Raw genomic sequence first — 18,976 nt, forward strand, 5'->3', positions numbered from 1 at the left:
GGGCTGAGGCGGCGGGCGGGGCGGGGCTGAGGCAGGGCAGTGCGGCGCTGGGGGCGGGGCGGAGGCGGCGGGCAGTGCGGGGCGGGGCTGAGGCGGCGCGGGGCCAGTGCGGCGCTGGGGGGCGGGGCGGGGCTGAGGCGGGCCAGTGGCGGGCCAGTGCGGCGCTGGGGTCGGGGCGGGGCTGAGGCGGGGCAGTGCGGCGCTGGGGGCGGGGCTGAGGCGGCGGGGCAGTGCGGTGCTGGGGGGCGGGGCGGAGGCGGGGCAGTGCGGCGCTGGGGGCGGGGCTGAGGCGGCGGGGCAGTGCGGTGCTGGGGGGCGGGGCGGAGGCGGGGCAGTGCGGGCGGGGCTGAGGCGGCGCGGGGCCAGTGCGGCGCTGGGGGCGGGGCTGAGGCGGGTAGTGCGGGGCGGGGCTGAGGCGGGGCAGTGCGGCGCTGGGGGCGGGGCTGAGGCGGGTAGTGCGGGGCGGGGCTGAGGCGGGGCAGTGCGGCGCTGGGGGCGGGGCTGAGGCGGGGCAGTGCTGCGCTCGGGGGGCGGGGCTGAGGCGGGGCAGTGAAGTGCTGGGGGCGGGGCAGTGCGGCGCTGGGGGCGGGGCTGAGGCGGGGCAGTGCGGCGCTGGGGGCGGGGCGGAGGCGGGGCAGGGCGGCGCTGGGGGCGGGGCAGTGCGGCGGTGTGGGGCCAGTGCGGCGCTGGGGGGCGGGGCTGAGGCGGCGCGGGGCCAGTGTGGCGCTGGGGGCGGGGCTGAGGCGGGGCAGGGCGGCGCTGGGGGCGGGGCTGAGGCGGGCAGTGCGGGGCGGGGCTGAGGCGGGGCAGTGCTGCGCTCGGGGGGCGGGGCTGAGGCGGGGCAGGGCGGCGCTGGGGGCGGGGCAGTGCGGCGGTGTGGGGCCAGTGCGGCGCTCGGGGCCCGGCGGGCGGCAGCACGATGCGCTGCTGGGCCGCGCTGGGGGCGCTGGGCGCGCTGCTGGCGCTGGCGCGGGTGGCGGCGGCGCAGGCCGTGTGGGGCGCCTGGCTCAACGTGTCGTGGCGGGAGCCGGCGGGCGGCGGCGGCTGGCGGGCGGGCGAGAGCGGCGTCTTCGGGCAGGACTCGCCGCTGCGGCCGGCGGCCGGGCTCCTGGTGCCGCCCGACGAGCCCGACGCCTGCGGCCCCGGCGCCAACTTCAGCGGGGCCCCGCGCGGCGCCGGCCCGGCCTGGCTCGCGCTCATCCGGCGCGGCGGCGGCTGCACCTTCGCCGACAAGATCCGCGGGGCGGCCGAGCGCGGGGCGGCGGGGGCCGTGATCTACAACTCCCGCGGCGCCGACGGCGAGGTGCTGCCCATGTCGCACCCGGGTGAGTGGGGGGGGGCTGCCCCTTTCCCGGGCTTAGCCCCCCAGGAGCTGAAATGTGGGGGGGGGTCGGATTGACAAGGGGGCGTGTGGGGTGACACGGGGAGGGTGGGCTGTATACGGCATCATAGTTCACAAAAGTGGGGGGGGGGAATTCAGGGCGGTAGGCACCCCCACGGCGGGGTGTAGGGAAATCCTTGGTCGTGGGGCGCTCTCCTAGCCCCCGAGCTGAGGGCGGGTCCGCGCTACCCTCCGTGCGAATTGCACCCCGCGACTTGCCTCGCTGCTTTCGACGCCGTTTCAGAACGGCGTCTGTCGGAATAACGCGCTCTTCTCTAGCCCGTGTGGCACGAGGGCTGTGTCTAGACTGGCCATTTTTTCCGGAAAATCAGCCACTTTTCTGGAAAAACTTGCCAGCGGTCTACACTGCCCGCTTGAATTTCCGCAAAAGCACTGACTTCCTACTGTAAGAAATCAGTGCTTCTTGCAGAAATACTATGCTGCTCCCGTTCGGGCAAAAGTCCCTTTGGTGCAAAACTTTTGCACAAAAGGGCCAGCGTAGACAGCTGAGATTTGTTTTGTGCAAAAAAGCCCAAATCGCGAATATGGCAATCGGGGCTTTTTTGCGGAAAAGCGCGTCTAGATTGGCACGGACGCTTTTCCGCAAAAGCACTTTTTGAGGAAAAGCGTCCCTGCCAATCTAGATGCTCTTTTCCGAAAATGCTTTTAACGGAAAACTTTTCCGTTAAAAGCGTTTCCGGAAAATCATGCCAGTCTAGACGTAGCCGAGGGTTGCCAGGATGTCGGAATAAGCCGCTCGTTATTCACGATGGGCTTATTTGGCTACCCCGAAATAGCTCCGCAGTGTAGTCGTGCCCGAAGAGTGCGAGGTGCTGGGCAGAAGAGGGTAATGGGGCTTCTGGCCCTGCTGGCTGGTCAGTGGAGTGCATGTGGTTACACAGGCAGCAAAGCTGCCGTGGCTATAAAAAAAAAAAAAAAAAGATTGGACAGTTGGCCATGCGGGTGAGCTGTCTTCATTAGATCTAGACATTTTCCTCCCAAGAGCGAGGACTTCTGTAGTCCCCCCAGTCTAAACTGTAAAACAAACAAACAAATAATTGGACGGCTGGCCACGCAGGTGAGCTGTCTTCATTAGATCTAGAAATTTTCCTCCCAAGAGTGAGGACTTAAGTAGTCCCCTCGGTCTGAACAGAGGGAATCTGCTGTGTGCCTCTGGGACGGAGATGCCGCTTTGCAGCAGTGTGTGCAGGGAGCCAAAACGGCACTAAGTGGTAGTCTGAGTGAAGTCTAAGGAGTAGGGGTGGAGTTTTGGAAAACTTGGAGGTAATAAGGAGCATGACCTTGATATAAGAGAGGCTAAGTCATTTCAGAGACTAACGTAGAGTGGACAGGCTATCTTGGCAGCTGTGTCCTGGCCTGAAAGCAGGTGGAAAGGATGAGTGGGATAAATGAGACATCATCCATAAGATAGGAAGAGATTTGGGGGACAATGTAGAAGTAGGCATGGTGAGGGTTGGAGTCGATCAATTATTGCCAAGATTGCAAGCATAGGGAATGGTGGTGATGCTACTGTAAAGGGAGGAGGAGGAAGCTGGAGAGAAGGTTGACTAGAGATAAAAAAAAATCCTGGTTAATCAGTTAACTGGTTAAAAGTTAGGTGAGCCTAATGTTTAAGGAGTTAACCAACTAAAAGTAGGATCTGGTGCTGGGGACCACTTGAGCAACACCCAGCCCCCACACTAAGTCTGGCTGCTAGTTCGCAGCTCCTGCACTGGGGTAGGGACTGCCGCCGGCTCCTAGACCCCATCAGAGCAGCCCCTGTCTGTGGCAGAACCCCTGCAGGACTGAAGCAGCCCCCTGCCTACAGTAGTCAGGGAGATGCTGCAGCCCCCACGGGTTACCGGTTAACCGGAATAGGTAAGCATCACCCGCTCAGGGAAATCCTACCAGTTAACTGGTTAACCTTTCACATCCATAGTGTTAACTAGTATTCTTACTCTTGATTTTGAAAATAATCTACTGAACATAAAAGTGATGCAGCCCTGAGGCTCTTAGATGGTTCCAGTGATTACTGCTCAGAACTTTCCAAAGATGTAACAGAGAGAAAGTGAACATGAAATAGTCGGTTTTCAGCAGGGTGTTGGCCAGGGACAGATGGCATCTTTACCCTCTGGCGAGATGAGGCCCCTAAGGTGACTTTAATCTGCCTTGAAAAGCAGGAAATCCCCATGCTGACATACCTGTTGTGTTAGTATGAATTAAGGAAAGAGTATCAGCCTGAACATAGCTTGCTGTTCAAGGCATTTTGGTGTTGAATTTATTTAATACATAACAGTGTTAAATACAGCAAGCTATTGCAGCTTAAACCTGAGCAGGTTGCGGCCTGAATTCTCTGGCCTGGGGTGCTATGTGCTGTCATACAATAGCATATGTTCAGACATATCGACTGGGGGTGGGAATTGTTTGGCTCTTTTTGCTAATAATCTAGTTAACTATGCTTAAACTCAGCTTTTCAGTCAGTGAGTGTAGCTGAGAGAGAGCTGATGTCTCCTCCAGACTTGTATGTTTAGTCATAGCTTTCCTCATGCAACAATGAACTCTGAATGGAATTAGCATGGGTCCCATCCTCTGATCTTATTTTTGTGTCTCTCAACTTGTCCCTTAAGGGGTGTTACTAGTATAAGTATCAAACCTTTTTAAAGCCAAGTTACATTCCGCAGAAGTTGATGTGATAGGTTCCCTCCACTTGTCACAGAAAGTTTGCTACTAGCTACTAGTGACTGTGGTTCTTCTCCCCCCCTCCCCCATCCCTCCCATTCACACACCTCCACACACACTCCTTATCTATCAGATGAAGACTTAAGAGTTTGATGGTTGTGGTAGTACAGACAAGCTAATATTTCATGGAAAGATGTCTTAAGTTTGAGCACCACAGAGGACATTAACACGCTAGTAATGGAAAACAGAGATACTGTACTTCAGAATATTTAAGTTCTTGAAAGAACTTCCATTGAAGTGGTAACTAAACTAGCAAGCTGAAACAGGTTGGCTTGGAACTTGCAAGTTTTTGCGTTAGTCTTTGTATGCAACGTGTAGATTATACTTAGGGGAGCAATGAATTTTTCTTCTCAAGAAAGTACAACCATCTTACAAAGACCTGAGGAAACACTTGGTGAAAATGGAGAAAGATTATTTCTTCCCTTTTTAAGTGTTAAAATTAGATTGCATTTGTGTGGCTTTTCCCCACTGTTGGCGGTTTGTCTTGCAAGTTCCTGCTTAGAGAAGATAAATGTATTTATCCTGCTTTTTACCCCCTGTGATGAAACTGGGGTGTGTGAAGAGTGTATACAAATACATTGGTAATCAAATGTTTCCCAAAAGTCATCTAATTTTTTAATTTGTAAAATCTACTTAAAGTTGATGCCACAGAGCTTACTAATCAATCAGGAAGTATTGAGGACAGAGTGAAAGCAGTTCTGTGAAAACTAGTTGCTGCCAGTGATAAAGGTAGCACATACCTGTAGCATAACATGAATCATGTTTTGCATAAATTCCCCTCAGGACAAAAACTATGTTGGAGGGAACGCATGGCTTGCCTTCAGGGCTTTCTCCAAACACACATACTTCTTCTGTAACTACTTAAATATCAGGGGATGGCACTTGTGCACTAACGCATCCTAGGTGTGCATAGTAAAAGAATACAGCCCAAAGGAATTTAGTCTTTTTGTTGGTTCTGGACAAGATGTTATTTCTTATACTGTATTTGGGACTTAAAACAAAAAAAACCCATAGGAATCTGCAGAAAATGAAGTACGTTAAGGATGCTAAATTGCGGTTATCTGGCTAATTGTGTAGTTGTTAAAATTTGTATTGACTACATGAGTAGTTGATAAAGGGCCACTCTGTCCCTGATGTCCAAGAATAAGGACATCTCCGTACTTATCTGTTTAGCCAGTCAGTCGAAAATTTTCTTAAAGTCCCGGTAGAAGACTTAGCTGGCTTAATGAAATAAGTTGTTCTCTATGATGTGTGCTGTTCTGGAAAGATCTCCTTCTCCTTTTGCCCTTGGGTGTAGTTTTGAGCTGTAAGCCGGAGGACTCATGCCACAATTGTTCAAGGTGTGGTGGTGATCTAGTGTGATTCATTGTGTGCCTTGGGGCGTATTGAAACTTCCAGGCCCAAGTATTGACAAGAAATAGAACGTGAAGTTCTAAACCTGGTGGATTTCAATCTTTTTGTTTGAAGCTGTCCGTCTGTAATAATTTTCGTAATATACCTCCTAAAGCCTTGCACTGTGGCCTGACTATTATAACGCCTAATATGTGATGCTGCCATTCTCTCTTCTTGTGTTCTTTGTCTGGCTTTGTTTTGTCTCTTAATTCTAACTTTCTACTTCATTCCCTTTCCTCCATCTTCTGATCTCCCCTCTCTTCCTACCCTCCCGTGCTCTCTCCTAGTATCTTTTCTGTTATCTGTCTTCCAGTTGCTGTATTTTCTGTGTGTCTGCCCTGACAGTTCTGGCTCTTCTCTTTCCAGTTGCCCTGTGACTGTTTGGGTCACAGAGATCCTCTTGAGATTGTCACCTGATAGGCTGATATTACTGAGCCTGCCTGCCTGCCCTCTGGTGCACCCTACCATCATGTCTTGCTATGCCAGAAGCTCTGGTTTCCTCCAGCAAAGGCACAGAGTTGGAGTAACAGCTCCCCAAGCAAAGTAACACAGACACTGAAAACAGTTGAGCTATGAGAAGGCTCAATTTCAGGGACTTGACAACACCTAGGAGCACAGCCCGAATGAGACCAAATCCCCAAAATAAATCCGTCTTGCTCTGTATAAAACTTTTACACTGAGAAAGCTCATGGAATTCTCTCCCTTTATGAATGAAAGAGTGAGATGCACAGCTCTAGTGTCCCTTCCCCTCTCCCCAAGTAATAATATATTTACCCTGTATTTGATAATAAGATCACCATTGTTTATTAAATATAAAAATAGGATTTAAGTGGTTGCAAGTGATGACAGACAGATCTCAGTAAGTTACTAAGCTAAAGTAAACAAAGCAGGCCAGTTATGCCTAACACGCTAAGATAAATTGTTACAAATCATAATTTCTCACGCTAATCCTTATTTCAGATAAAATTTTCAGGCTAGATCTGATTTTTTTTTCTCATCTGGGTCTAACAGCTTCTCCCCTCATTAGAGTTCTTTTCTTTTCAAGTCCTTTCATGTGTCCTCTTTAGGTGGGGAGCAGTCTGTAGCTGAAGACTATCATTGTTTGCTTCCCATCCCTTAAATAGAATTTCCCTAGAACAGGAAGTCTTTGTCCCATTCCCGCACTCCTGCAGAAAAAATATTGAATTCAGGATAGATTCCAGCATGAGGTGGCATGGTCACCTGTCTTAGTAGGACCAACCACAGTTTTGGCTTATAGGAAAAACAAGACTTCACAGATCCTTGTCTTGAGCACTGGGCCATTAAGTTCCTTAAGAACCACTAATAACTTTTCTAGAAGACCTCAATTAATAAACAGGCTTACACTTCATATTTCTAACTTTACATACAAGAATGATACATACACATTCGGGGTGTTACGAGCTCTTGAATAATAGGTTAGTTGCCTTGTTTGCATAAAACATATTCGAGTCATGCATATTCATATTCAAAAACACATTTCCATGAAAAATATGGGGGCACAGAGTCACACTCTGTTTTCTAGGGTTAGTGAATATCTGTCTGGCTTTTAGTGGGGGGTAGGAGATCTGGTGAGTCTGTCTGGTTCAGTAAAACTTTGTTGACAAAGCAACAGAAGAAGTATTGTCCTTTGCGGAAAGGAGGGGCGTATCAGTATATCACTATTTGTTATTTGGGGGCGAAGTAACTGGAAAATTCAAGTGAAGTTAAGACATTAAAACATTAAAGAACATTAAAATATAGTTCTTTTCTAAAACATGAATAAATATGTAGCTTAATAGTTCTCATTCCTTAATTTAGTCAGTCATGTCTTCTGATGGGAGGAGGCGGGGGAAGGGGCTGTTTCATCACCTGTTAGCACTTCACAGCAGTACACAGAAGGAACGGAATTATTTTTCTCCTACTGCATAACTAACAGAATTACTTGAGTTAAGTCAGCTGACTTAGTCCATACCCACTAAAGAGCCTGTGGGCACAATCTGACCCATAGAACCTTTATTACAGGTAGTGATGCTTGGGTAGGAAAGAAACCAGTTTCTCTTATTCTAGGCTTGTCTTCTCGGTGTGACAGTTGGAAAAAAACAGTTGTTGGATGGAGTGAGCACATTTCATATGGAACTGCTGCCAAACTAAACATTGACTCTTTAATGAGATATCTAGAATCACACTTGGAGCAAGAAGATTAGGCTGAAACAAGGAAGGAAAGATGGGTACAGAAGTAGCTTACTCACCAATTCCAAGGCCTGGGCTGTCCTAGAATTTTTACTTCATGATTCCCAGCACATGTATCACTGGTACTTTCTCTAGAGAGGTCATATCAGTGGGAATCCTAGGCCACGTCTCCTCTTGCTGCTCAGGAGATGGATCTTCTGGTGATCATGTAGCACAGTGGTTCCCAAACTTTTTGTCATCGTGCCCCCTTTTTGATTTTTGAGAGAACCTCCCCCAAAAAAAGCAGCAAAACTTGGGGTGCTATTGACGGGGGTATGTGTGGCTGGGATGCCTCATGCAACCCCCTGGAATTTCTTCATGCCCTCCTGGTTTGGGAACCCATGATTTAGTGGATCTAGTTAAGACACGGAGGCATGGCACTCCTCACAATCCTGAGGCGTAAGGGACGTCAACAGGAGCATTGGCTCCCATCAGCTGAGAAGACGTGATTTTACGTAGCTGGAGTTGCATGCCTTAATCCGACCTTCCAGGTCTAGTGTAGATCTGGCCTTAGTGTAGAGTAGTTATTAAAGATACCAACATGTAGACGACTACACAATCTTTGCCCCCCCCACCCCCAGCCCTGCTGCCTCTGGCTTAAAAGCCAGCTCCCCACGAGCACCAGATCCGCCTGGCCTCTCTCACACACATCCTGTGCTGCTGTCTCTGATAGAGAGGCAGTGGTGAGGGGGCAGGCAGAGCCAATAAGCGTGGGGAGGCAGTTTTCAAGCAGGCTCCCCATCTGTGCCAGCTCCATGGACCCACTTATCCCCTCCCCTGGTCTGCACGGGGAGAGAGGCAGCAGCCCAGAGAGGTAACAGGAGGCTCCCTGGGAATGGAGTCAGGAGTGCACTGGCTGCCAGTTCCACCTCCAGGGACTATCGAATAGTTCTATATATTGAATAGTCATGTAACCACTAACATTCCATGCACTTACACCACTATTAAATTACATGCTATCTAACATCCCTAATAGTTATCAGGAGTTTGCCCACTGTCATCTGGGGCTTCTCCAGAAATCAACTTTGTGTAAGTACATTTTCCCCTCATTTTTTGTCAAAAGCAAAATAAATAAGTTGGAGTAGTGCGTACCCATAGTTGAAGCTCACATATTCTGGTTTTATTCTACAGTAAAACTCCATTAGTCCAGCATCCAATGCTCCGGGACTCCTGATGGTCCGGCACCATCAGGAACCTGGAAGTGCTGGGGGAGCCAGACAGACTTCCCCCATTCAGCTGCTGCTGAAACTGACCAGCAGCTGAATCGGGGAAGCCGGGAGCGGAGCATCTGGGGTGCTGCCGGGTTGGTCTCGTAGCGCTGCCCCTCGGGGCTGCGGGACCAACCCGGCAGCACCCCAGCTGCTCTATTGCAGGCATCCCCGATTCAGCTGCTGCTGAAACTGACCAGCAGCGGCTGAATCAGGGACGCCTGGGGCAGAGCCGGACTATTGTAAGGGGGGGCTATGAGGGGTCTGGGGTGGCATCCCCTCCCACTCCACTCCAGACCCCTCATAGCCCCCCCTTCTGATAGTCCAGCATATCTGATAATCCGGCCCCCCCGGGTCCTAAAGGTGCCGGGTTATCGGAAGTTTACTGTACTTCTAGGCATGCATGGAACAGTAACTGAAATATCCTAATCTGCCCTTGCTAGCATGAAATAGACTATTGTAGGCAGTGCTTCTTGGAAAACACTGGTGCAGGGCAGTAATGCAGTCACATTGAGGGAGAATTGGAGCAGGTGGGAGAATAGATTTCATCCAACGAAATGGTGGTAAAAACAGGTGAGGCTGAAGTGAGGTATTGTTGGTGACGCAAGAACTTGCAAACTGCCTCACCTCTTAAGAGGTTATGGATGGAAGCTCATGTGTTGCTAGACAAAGAACAAATACCCCCCTCTGATGAATTTATACTTGTGTAACACAAAATATGCTGATTTTTCTTTTCCCTGAGAGAGTATTGCCACAAAACTTTCCAACTCTTAATAAGGCTTATCTTCTAGAAGTGCAATAAAGTACTATATTTTTCCCATTGGTTATCAAGCTTATCTTTTGAGGTAGCATTTGTACTTAGAGGCGCAAACATTCCTGTAGGTTTAAATAAAGTTTATTTGTGGTTATTTCACTTTAGGAGGCTTGTATTATTTAATTACAGTGCACACAGTGAGAGATCCAGAGCAATTCTGTTTTGTTTGTATCAGTCCTGTGCTTAGAAACAAGGGGCACACCAATTGATCAAAATGACCATTAAAATGCACACAACACAAAAATAGCCAAATCAGATGCAATAAAATCCTGCCTAATACCTTCTAGTATTTTAAATGTCAAGGACTGAATGGAGTCTGATGTAATATTTATTTAGTAACTTTGTAAGCACTGAATCTTATCAACAAGTAAGCTTCGGTTTTAATTATACCCATTTCAAGATGATAGTACCTTTCTGTGGCAGGCTGAACATGGTTTCAAAGTACAATATTATGGACGGGTAATTGCTGACCTCTGTAACTTATATTGGTTTTCAAAGGCAAACGTGTTTGGGGAAAGATTAAAGCAGAGTGAGACAGAAGTATATAAAGTGAGTTCAGTTAACTTAAGGGAGAGAGGGGCATCTTGAATATCTTGAGGGCAGGGGACTGGACTTGAAGATCTCTCAAGGTCCCTTCTAGTTCTAGTATTCTATGATTCTACCTTTGAGAGAACCAGAATGTTAAATGGTTGTCCTGTCAGGGTACAATAATAGCTGTGGAGATTCCTTACGTGTTAAGACTTACAAATCTTGAAGATCTGTTAAGAAAGTCCAAAATGTGACTTTTTTTTCCAAATTCCTTCTCCTTCCAATGCTCAGATCATGATTCTGCTGGCCTTGAGTAGTATGTCATTTGGCTTTGTGCGTGCTATTCCTGAGGGTGCCTGAGCAAACACTGGCCAAAAAAACCCCAACAAAAGTATCAAGGAAAAGAGGGGTGTTGCTTTCATGAGGTGCAGAAGTCAAGAAGCACAGTTCTGGAGTATCTTATCTGGGTCTAAGAAGGATCTGAGAGTCTAATCTTGGATCAGTATATGAGAAGGAAGGTGGTGAGGTTAAAACCTTTCTTGCCAATAGTAAAACTTGTATTGAAGGGATTAATTGCCACCAGCAAAAACAACATATGATCTCCTTAAATAACTAGAGCTAGCAGTGGTCAGCAAGAAGACTAGCTGCATCCTGTTCAGACTTGTTATGAAGTACAGTTTTTAGAAACAAACAGTAAAGGAAACAATGTTTAAAAGAGTACAGGATTGAGATCTCAGGTAGGTATTATGATTGTATACTCTAAAGTAGCCTGGTTTTTAACACTAGTTGTGAAAGATAAAATGTCCTTTGCTCCTTTTGAAAGAAAGCAGAATCATACAAATACACGGCCAGAAGGGACCTTGAGTTATCATCTCATCACCCCTCTGTTCTGAGACTAGGGACAAGGGTACTAGGCGTGGCTGAATTAGTCCAAGAATTATTTATTCTTGTATCTGGACTTCTAGTACTCCTGTCATCTGAAGAAGTGGGTTGTGCCCGCGAAAGCTCATGATACCATCTACATGTTTTGTTAGTCTTTAAGGTGCTACTAAACTATTTGTTGTTTTTTAAGTTTAGTCCAAGCTGTTACTAATGACCTCCAATGAGCAGGATTCTACACACTTCCTTGAAAGCCTGTTCAGTTCTTAGTTATCTTCATAGTTATTCATTCCTGATATTTAAAAAATAATAATAATGGAGATTGCCTATCTCCTAGAACTGGAAGGGACCTTGAAAGGTCATCAAGTCCAGTCCCCTGCCTTCACAGCAGGGCCAAGTACCATCCCTGACAAATTTTTGCCCCAAACTCTTAAATGGCCTCTGCAAGTATTGAACTCACAACTCTGGGTTTAGCAGGCCAATGATCAAACCACTGAGCTATCCCTCCCCCTAAATCTCCTCTAAATCTCCATTGTTTCAGAATAGGCAGATTACTACTTATCCTGCCTTCATTGGCCATGGAAAACGATTGATTGGCATGCTCTTTATAACCGGTTTAACATATGGAATGCTGTCAGGTTCCCCCCTCAGTCTTCTTGTTCTCAAGACTAAACCTACTTGTTTTTTGTTTTTTTTTAAATCATTCCTCATAGGTCAGGTTTTTCTCCTCTGGACTCTGTCCAGTTTGTCTGCATATTTCCTAAATTGTGGTTCTCGAAACTGGACATGGTATTCCAGATGAGGCCAAACACAACAGTACAGTTGCCTTCTACATCTTGCATAAAACAGTCCTGATATTGGTCTTTCTTGCAGCTGCATGTTGCTTGATCCACTATCCCCTGCAGAGATCCTGCCACTGCCTACCCAGTTATTCCCCATTTTGTAGCTGTGCATTTGATTATTTTTTTTAACTTTTTCATCTTGCTGATTTGATACCATTTTCCCCATTTGCCATTGCTATTCAGAACTGTGATCTTGCCCTCCAAAGTGCTATTTACCCCTCTTAGCTTTCATCTGCAGATTTTTATAAAGCATTGTGTTATCTAAGATGCTAATGAAAATGCAAATTAGTACTGGAACCAGGACAGATTCCTGTAGGCTCCAACTAGATCCATCCTTCCAATCTGATAGAAAACCATTGATAACTGTTGAAAGACTGTACTTGAAGAGTAGTTATGCCCCCAGGTTAGGAATATTATAGAGACTGCCTAGGGTGGAAAATGGAATTGTCTGACCATGTCAAATATGATTACCCTCATCTGCCTCAGCCGTGGTTTGGTGTGGTTTCTTTGCATGGTTCTGTGATCATACCAAACACAGCAGATTCAGAAAGAACACAAGTGGATCCACAATTAAGCTCCTCTCTGCACCAAGTAAAAGGTCATTTGTGAAAGTTTTTACTATCTTGAGCTTGTAGTTTATTGTGTCCCTACATAGCTGTCATATAAATATTAATTACAATGCCTGAACCAAGTATGGTATAACGTGGGTTCTCCACAGCATGGGGGAGCCAAAGTGTTGCAGCAGCAATAGGTTCTTAGCTCTCCAGTACAATGCAGTACCATGTGTTTGAGAAATTTTTCCTAAGGAGTCTGAACCCCGCCCAGTTGATGGATATTATGGAATGAATTTTCAGACTCTTGAATGCACTGGTGGTTTAGATGTACTAAAACAGTTATGTCTAATACTGGTGCTCGTTGGATTTACTAAACTGTTGTAATGAGAAATGATGAAATAAAGAACTTAACGAAGTCAAAGCATTCACTGTGGTAAGATATATTGGTCTTATCTTGCAACTTTTGCCCACTGTTGGCCCATGCCTTACAAATCCTACATAGTCTAACACGGTGGTCTCTAACCTTTCTAAGCACAAGATCACTTTTTGAATTTAAGTGCAATCCAAGATCTATCTCAAACCCAAATATCCTTGCCCCACTTCCTTCCCACCCCTTCTCCGAGGCCTTGCCCCTGCTCACTCCTTCCCCCATTCTCCTTCCCTTTCACTAGGCAGGGGCAGAGGCTTGGGGCACAGGCTCTGGTCTTGGGCTATGGGATTTGGAGTGTACGGAGGCTTCGAGCTGAGCCTGGGGCAGGGAGTTGGGGTGCAGGAGGGGGTTCAGGGTACAGGCTCTCCAAAGGAGTTTGGGTCCAGGGGGCCCAAGGCTAGGACAGGCCCTTGGGGTCCAGGAGGGGGTTCATGACTGGAGCAGGGGTTCAGAGCTGGCTCCAGCTGGACACTGCTTACCTCAGATGGCTCCTGGGTGGCGGTGCAATGGGGCTAAGGCCAGCTCTCTCCTGCCCTGGCCCTGCACCACTCTCAAAAGCTGCCAGCAAACTCCTTCCATCCCAAACCCTGTTGTGTCACCCTCCCGCTCCCTAATTCTGTGGAGATAGAATACAGGGTGGAAGAGGGGGCACCCTGACATCAGCACCCCTCCTCTCCCTTCCCTTCTCTGTACCACAAGCAGGAGGCTCCCGGGGGGGTGGGAGCGGGAGGGTGTGCTCCAAGGCAAAGGACAGGAGATGCGCAGCAGTTGGGAGAGGGGCAGCTGAAGTGCTGCGCTTTGTAGCCTCTTGGCCAAACCAGTGAAGATCATCTGTCAGAGGCTCCAAGATCTACCAGTAGATCCCGATCGACTGGTTGGTGACCACTGGTCTGCCAGGTTGACAACACTATTGTATGTAGTTTTGAATATGCCAGCTGCAAGCAAATAGTGTTTGGCTGTAGTCAGACACGCAGGAAGCCATTCCAGTAGTGTATCTCCCAATTGAATCTACATGTTGTCTGTGCGTTGTAGGATACAGAGAAACTCATTGGGACAAAGTAAACTAAAAGTTGTCTCTGGCTAATTAATCTCCTCTGGCATATTCCTCCAGGAGTTAAGAGAATTCAGTTACTAAAGAGATTTACAAGACGATAACAAGTGATTTGTAATTTGTGTTACAATTTTAAAATTGCACCTCTGAAGAGGTACACAGGAAACAATTTGACTTATTTCTGAGAGTTCTAGAGGATATTTAGGTTGAATGAAGCTTAATCCAGTAACTGATGGGGATGTATGAATGTAAACAACTAACCTTTTAACGGATAAGTGGTTGTTTATTGCTTAATGGTGTTGGTTACACTCAGCAAAGCCACTTCCCCAGGAGCTGGGCTAGCAGCTCCTGCACGAAACCTCCTCCCTGGAAGCCAGGTGGACAAGAGTTGCCTGCTCATTTCCCAGGGAGCCAGGCCAGCAGGGCCTAGCAGCCCCACTCCCAGGGAGGCGTCTCTGCAAGATCTGCAGTCTAAAGCTTAGATTTCAATTGCAGAGCCCGCAGCATGGGTAACTGCTGAGATTTTCAGCAGTTACACTTACCCCTTTACGCAATTTTTAACATCCCCAGAAACTGAAGCATACAGCTCGTCGCAGTTCAATGTCAGGAAGAAATATTAGTGGTGCTAACCTTAGTCTCATTTAACAGAGGAAATAGTATATTCTGCAAAGCCAGACCTCCTAACAGTTGCTGAATAAGATTAGTGAATAGCTTTCAGAAGGGAGTACTGAGTATTGAACAGGTTCCATGAACTGCTAAGTTTCTTCAGAGGATTTTTTTATAATGCCATTCGCTAGCCTAGGGATGTCAACATTTAGTCAAGTATACAATTGACCAATAGGCGTAGGCCAATAAGCGGGATTAACCAGTATGAAATTGACCAAGAGCTGACCAAATTGAGCAAGAGCTGATGCCACCTGCTCCTCCCCCCGCCCCCTGGAGAGGTCTGGGAGAGGCCTCTGTCTGCTGTGGGACAGAGGCTACTCCACTTCCCATGGCCCAGGCTTGCTGAGGACAGAGGCTGCTCCATGGAAGCCAGAGCAGCCTCTGTCTGTGAGGCACTCGGAACTCCCCGCTACCCCCCAGGCAGGGGCTGCTGCTGGATCAACCTCTGTGGACAGAAGCTGCTTCACAGCAGCCTCCCTGCTCCTGCTGCAGCAGCCTCTGATACAGAAGGCAGTGGTGCGGGATGGCAGGGGGCTCCCCAGGAGTGGGGCCAGAGCACACCGTGTGCCGGCCCTATCCCCAGGGACTATAGAAGAGTCGTGTACCCAATAAGAATTAATGCAGTTACATGACTCTTCAGTTACCCAATATCTAACATCCCTACACTAGACAACAAAGACAGTGCTTTAAGCTTGTACACGTCACTGAACAAAAGGCAATGGGCTGGCTCTAGAACATCCTTTTTAAAGACTTTGAAATCGCTAGCTAAAATACTGTTCTAACAATGCAGGAAAGGCTGATGTTCTAAATGTCATTAAATGTTAGTCCATGGCTCTTCATGTCAACCAATAATAATCTTTATGTTAATGTATATTTTGAGAGAAGAGATTTTTTTTGTTACTTGTAAGATGAATTTCACAACTGATCACTTTTCTCAGATTAAACTCCATTATAGAAGCAGAGTCTAGGGAAAGCCACAGCACACGACTTTCTCTCTTTCTGTACTGTAAATCAATATATTGGTGGCTGTGAAGGTAACCTTGCAGAATAATCTCTCTAAACAAACAAGGGTTGCAGCAACAACAAATACGTATAATATATGTGCGAGCCATGTTAAGAGTTGCTTTGCAGTTTTGTTTGTGGGTTTAATGCGCAGGACTTAAATACCTTATACTGTGTGCGCCTTGGAAGATTCTTCCTACAGAATGCTGACTCAAACAAAATATCCCTCACCAAGCCAGTTTGATTGCACTTTGAGTACTCGCTGGATATCCCCTGTGCAGCTTCTGAAACAAGAGTTGAAGCCCTTTTTTGGCTTTACTTCTGTGCTTGTTAACTGCCGTGTCTTTCTAGAGAATTTTTAATTAACTTTGGGGACAAAATCTATAGCTATGGGATTGATGAAAAAATTACCGAGTGAGGTTTTATGGCTTTTGTACAGGAGATGTAACTAGATTGTGATAATCCTTTATGGCATTTATAATCTATGAATCTGCAAGGCACGGAGGCAGGATGTCAAGGGAATTAGTTAAAATTGCTGGAGTTTTTGAATCTGCATCAAGGGAGGTGGGATTCTGTCTTGGGTCCTAGCTGAAGAAAAATCTAGATAAAGAAGCAGTCTGGAAGCACTTGAATGCCATTATATTTCCTTTCATTTTCACAAATCTCTTCTATTGGCTGTGACACCTGACACTTTATTGTGGCAAGTATTAGAGGGGTAGCCGTGTTCGTCTGGATCTGCAAAAGCAAGGAGGAGTCCTGTGGCACCTTAGTCTATAAGGTACCACAGGATTTCTCGTTGTTTTTATTGTAGCAGCCATTCTTGTTTTACCAGAAAGTATTGGCTCTGGTAGGAGGACTGTCCAGTCTTCAAGTCCAGCTTTTCTTTACTTTTCCTTTCACTCTTTATTTCAAAATACAAGAATGGTCAGAGTGAAACCTACTTGTACTCAGAATTTGCTACTTTGTTTCAGGCAAAGAAGGTTTAAAAACCTATAATCACACAATTCATACTGTACCATTGTTGGAGGGGATTGCTTCCTTTTTCCACACTGGCGACCAGTTTCTATCCTGTGTCATCCAGCTGATGTTTAAACTCTCCAGTTCTCCCTCTGTCCTTCATGTGCTACATGAAGTTACTTGAGATGGCAACTCCTGTACTCTGAGCAAGTACTGCATCTAAGATGTGCTATACTTTAACAAGGGTTGTGCCTGGTTATCCATCACTGGAAATATCATCTAGATTAGGACTTCCTAAAAGAGATGCTCTAGTTCAAACAAGAGTAAATTCAGGGAAGCCCTATGGAGTGTTATGCAGGAGGTCAGACTAGATAATCACGGTGGTCACCCTGGCTCTATAATCTGTAGAGCGGGATTATTTATATTTGTCTGTCTTTCTTTGTGGGGAGACTAGGACTTCAGTCAGCTCACTTCAATGTCTGCCATTTTTCTTGCTGCTGCTATTAGTGGCAATGTTCTTACTAAAAAATCTACTGGAGTACTGTAGGTCAGGTGAGTTGCTATAGCTTCCTTTCACCTCTTCTCTTGTTGTGCTTGCAAGTAATGATTAATGCATAGGAATAATGGTGGAGGTAGGGTTAATATTTAAGCTGTTTCGTGTGACTCCCCCGCAGCCGCAAGGGCACTGTTCTGCTACAGAGATGTATAATAAAATCTTCTCTTTCCAACACACCTGGTGTGGAGAATTTCACTAGGAAATGAACATTGAATATTTCTGATCTCGTTTTTACTTGAGTGTTTCTCTTCTGAGGGTACTTTCACCTTTAAAGGGAAACTAACTTGACATCTATTTCCTTGTTTGTAAAGATTCCAGGTAATGCCATGTGCTCTTAAGACCTTCTGCTAGCTTTTATTCTTTTGTTTGTTTTTAAATAACTGCATCTCTCCATTAAATAGGTTTCTATTCCTAATCCATAAAGACTTGTAGGAGGGGGGAACCAGACCATGCCAGCTGAAAATAGGAGTATTTTCCCCTTATCTTTCAATGATAGCCCTCTTAGGTGGCAGTTGAACAGGGAAACACTTCTCAGAAAGTTGAGTGTTTGTGTAAATCTTGGACACCATTTTGGCACTGTTGTTCTTGCCCGTCTTCCAGATCGTGGACACTTTGATCTGTTTCCTTGTTACGTCATCAACATTCTAATAGGTTTCAGAGAGTTAGCGGTGTTAGTTTATTTCAGCAAAAACAGCCAGGAGTTCGGTGGCACCTTAAAAACTAACCAGTTTATTAAGGCATACGCTTATGTGAGCTGCAACTCACTTCTTCAGATGCTTGAAGCTTGGCTTTCTCTTCAGGCAACTGAAGAAGTGAGTTGTATCTCACGAAAGCTTATGTCATAATACATTTGTTAGTCTTGAGGTGCTGGACTCCTTGCTGTTTTTATCAACATCATAGTTTTTTTTTTTAATCTGATAGCATTCACATCTAAAGGGATGATATTCTCTCACCTTAATCTGACTAAAACAAGAGACAGGACTATGCAGCACTTTTAAGATGGTTTATTAGGTGATGAGCTTTCGTGGGCCAGACCCACTCCCTCAGATCAATATGTGGAAGAAAATTGGCACGACCATATATACCAAAGTGATACAATTAAAAAAAAAAGTGAACACATACAATTGACACATCAGATTTTAGAACTGAGGGGGGAAGATTAGTGTCTGTGAGGTAATGATATTGGGGGTGACAATTATCACCCTAATATCATTACCTCACAGACACTAACCTTCCCCCCCTCACCATCTTGTTAGTCATTAAAGTGCTACATAGTCCTGTCTTCTGTTTCAGTAAGACCAGACTAATACGGCTTCATCTCTATCCTTAATCTGACTAAACTCAGAAAACAGAAATGTTTCCCATTCCTCAGGCTCTCATCTTAACACAATGAGGGGACAATATGAAGAATTCCTTCATTAAGCTTCTGCCTCAGATGACGTATGAATTGGAGGCAAGTGTGTGCTGAGGTGAGAGAATGTTTGGTATTATGAGTAACTTGGCTATTTTGTCAACAAGCTTCCTTTTTATGCCTGTCACTAGGAGAATCCTGACCTGTGAAGCTTAACATTTCTTGAGTTGAACAGTGCATAACAGATCATGTCTCTTATCCTGAAGCTAGCATGATGCATTAATGGCTTCACAAGAGTTATCGGTAACCATGACGATGCTCGGTGAAATTTTTGCTTGCCCATAACATGCCTGTACAATGAAGATCAGTAAAGCTGGAGTTTCTGTCTCTGTAGACA

General features: G+C 46.6%; 1 protein-coding gene across 1 annotated transcript in view; it reads left to right on the top strand.

Annotated features, from left to right (window-relative positions):
* Positions 1 to 859: 859 nt before the first annotated feature.
* RNF128 (ring finger protein 128) overlaps positions 860 to 18,976 on the top strand; it is a 48,262-nt gene continuing 30,145 nt past the window's right edge. Inside the window, exon 1 of the mRNA XM_075941114.2 lies at positions 860 to 1,325. Coding sequence (XP_075797229.1) covers positions 920 to 1,325 — 406 coding nt within the window. The 5' untranslated portion in view covers positions 860 to 919. The remainder of the gene's footprint in view (positions 1,326 to 18,976) is intronic.

Source organism: Pelodiscus sinensis, chromosome 13 (assembly GCF_052426305.1).
Source record: "Pelodiscus sinensis isolate ZL-2025 chromosome 13, ASM5242630v1, whole genome shotgun sequence".
NCBI classification, from domain to species: Eukaryota; Metazoa; Chordata; order Testudines; family Trionychidae; genus Pelodiscus; species Pelodiscus sinensis.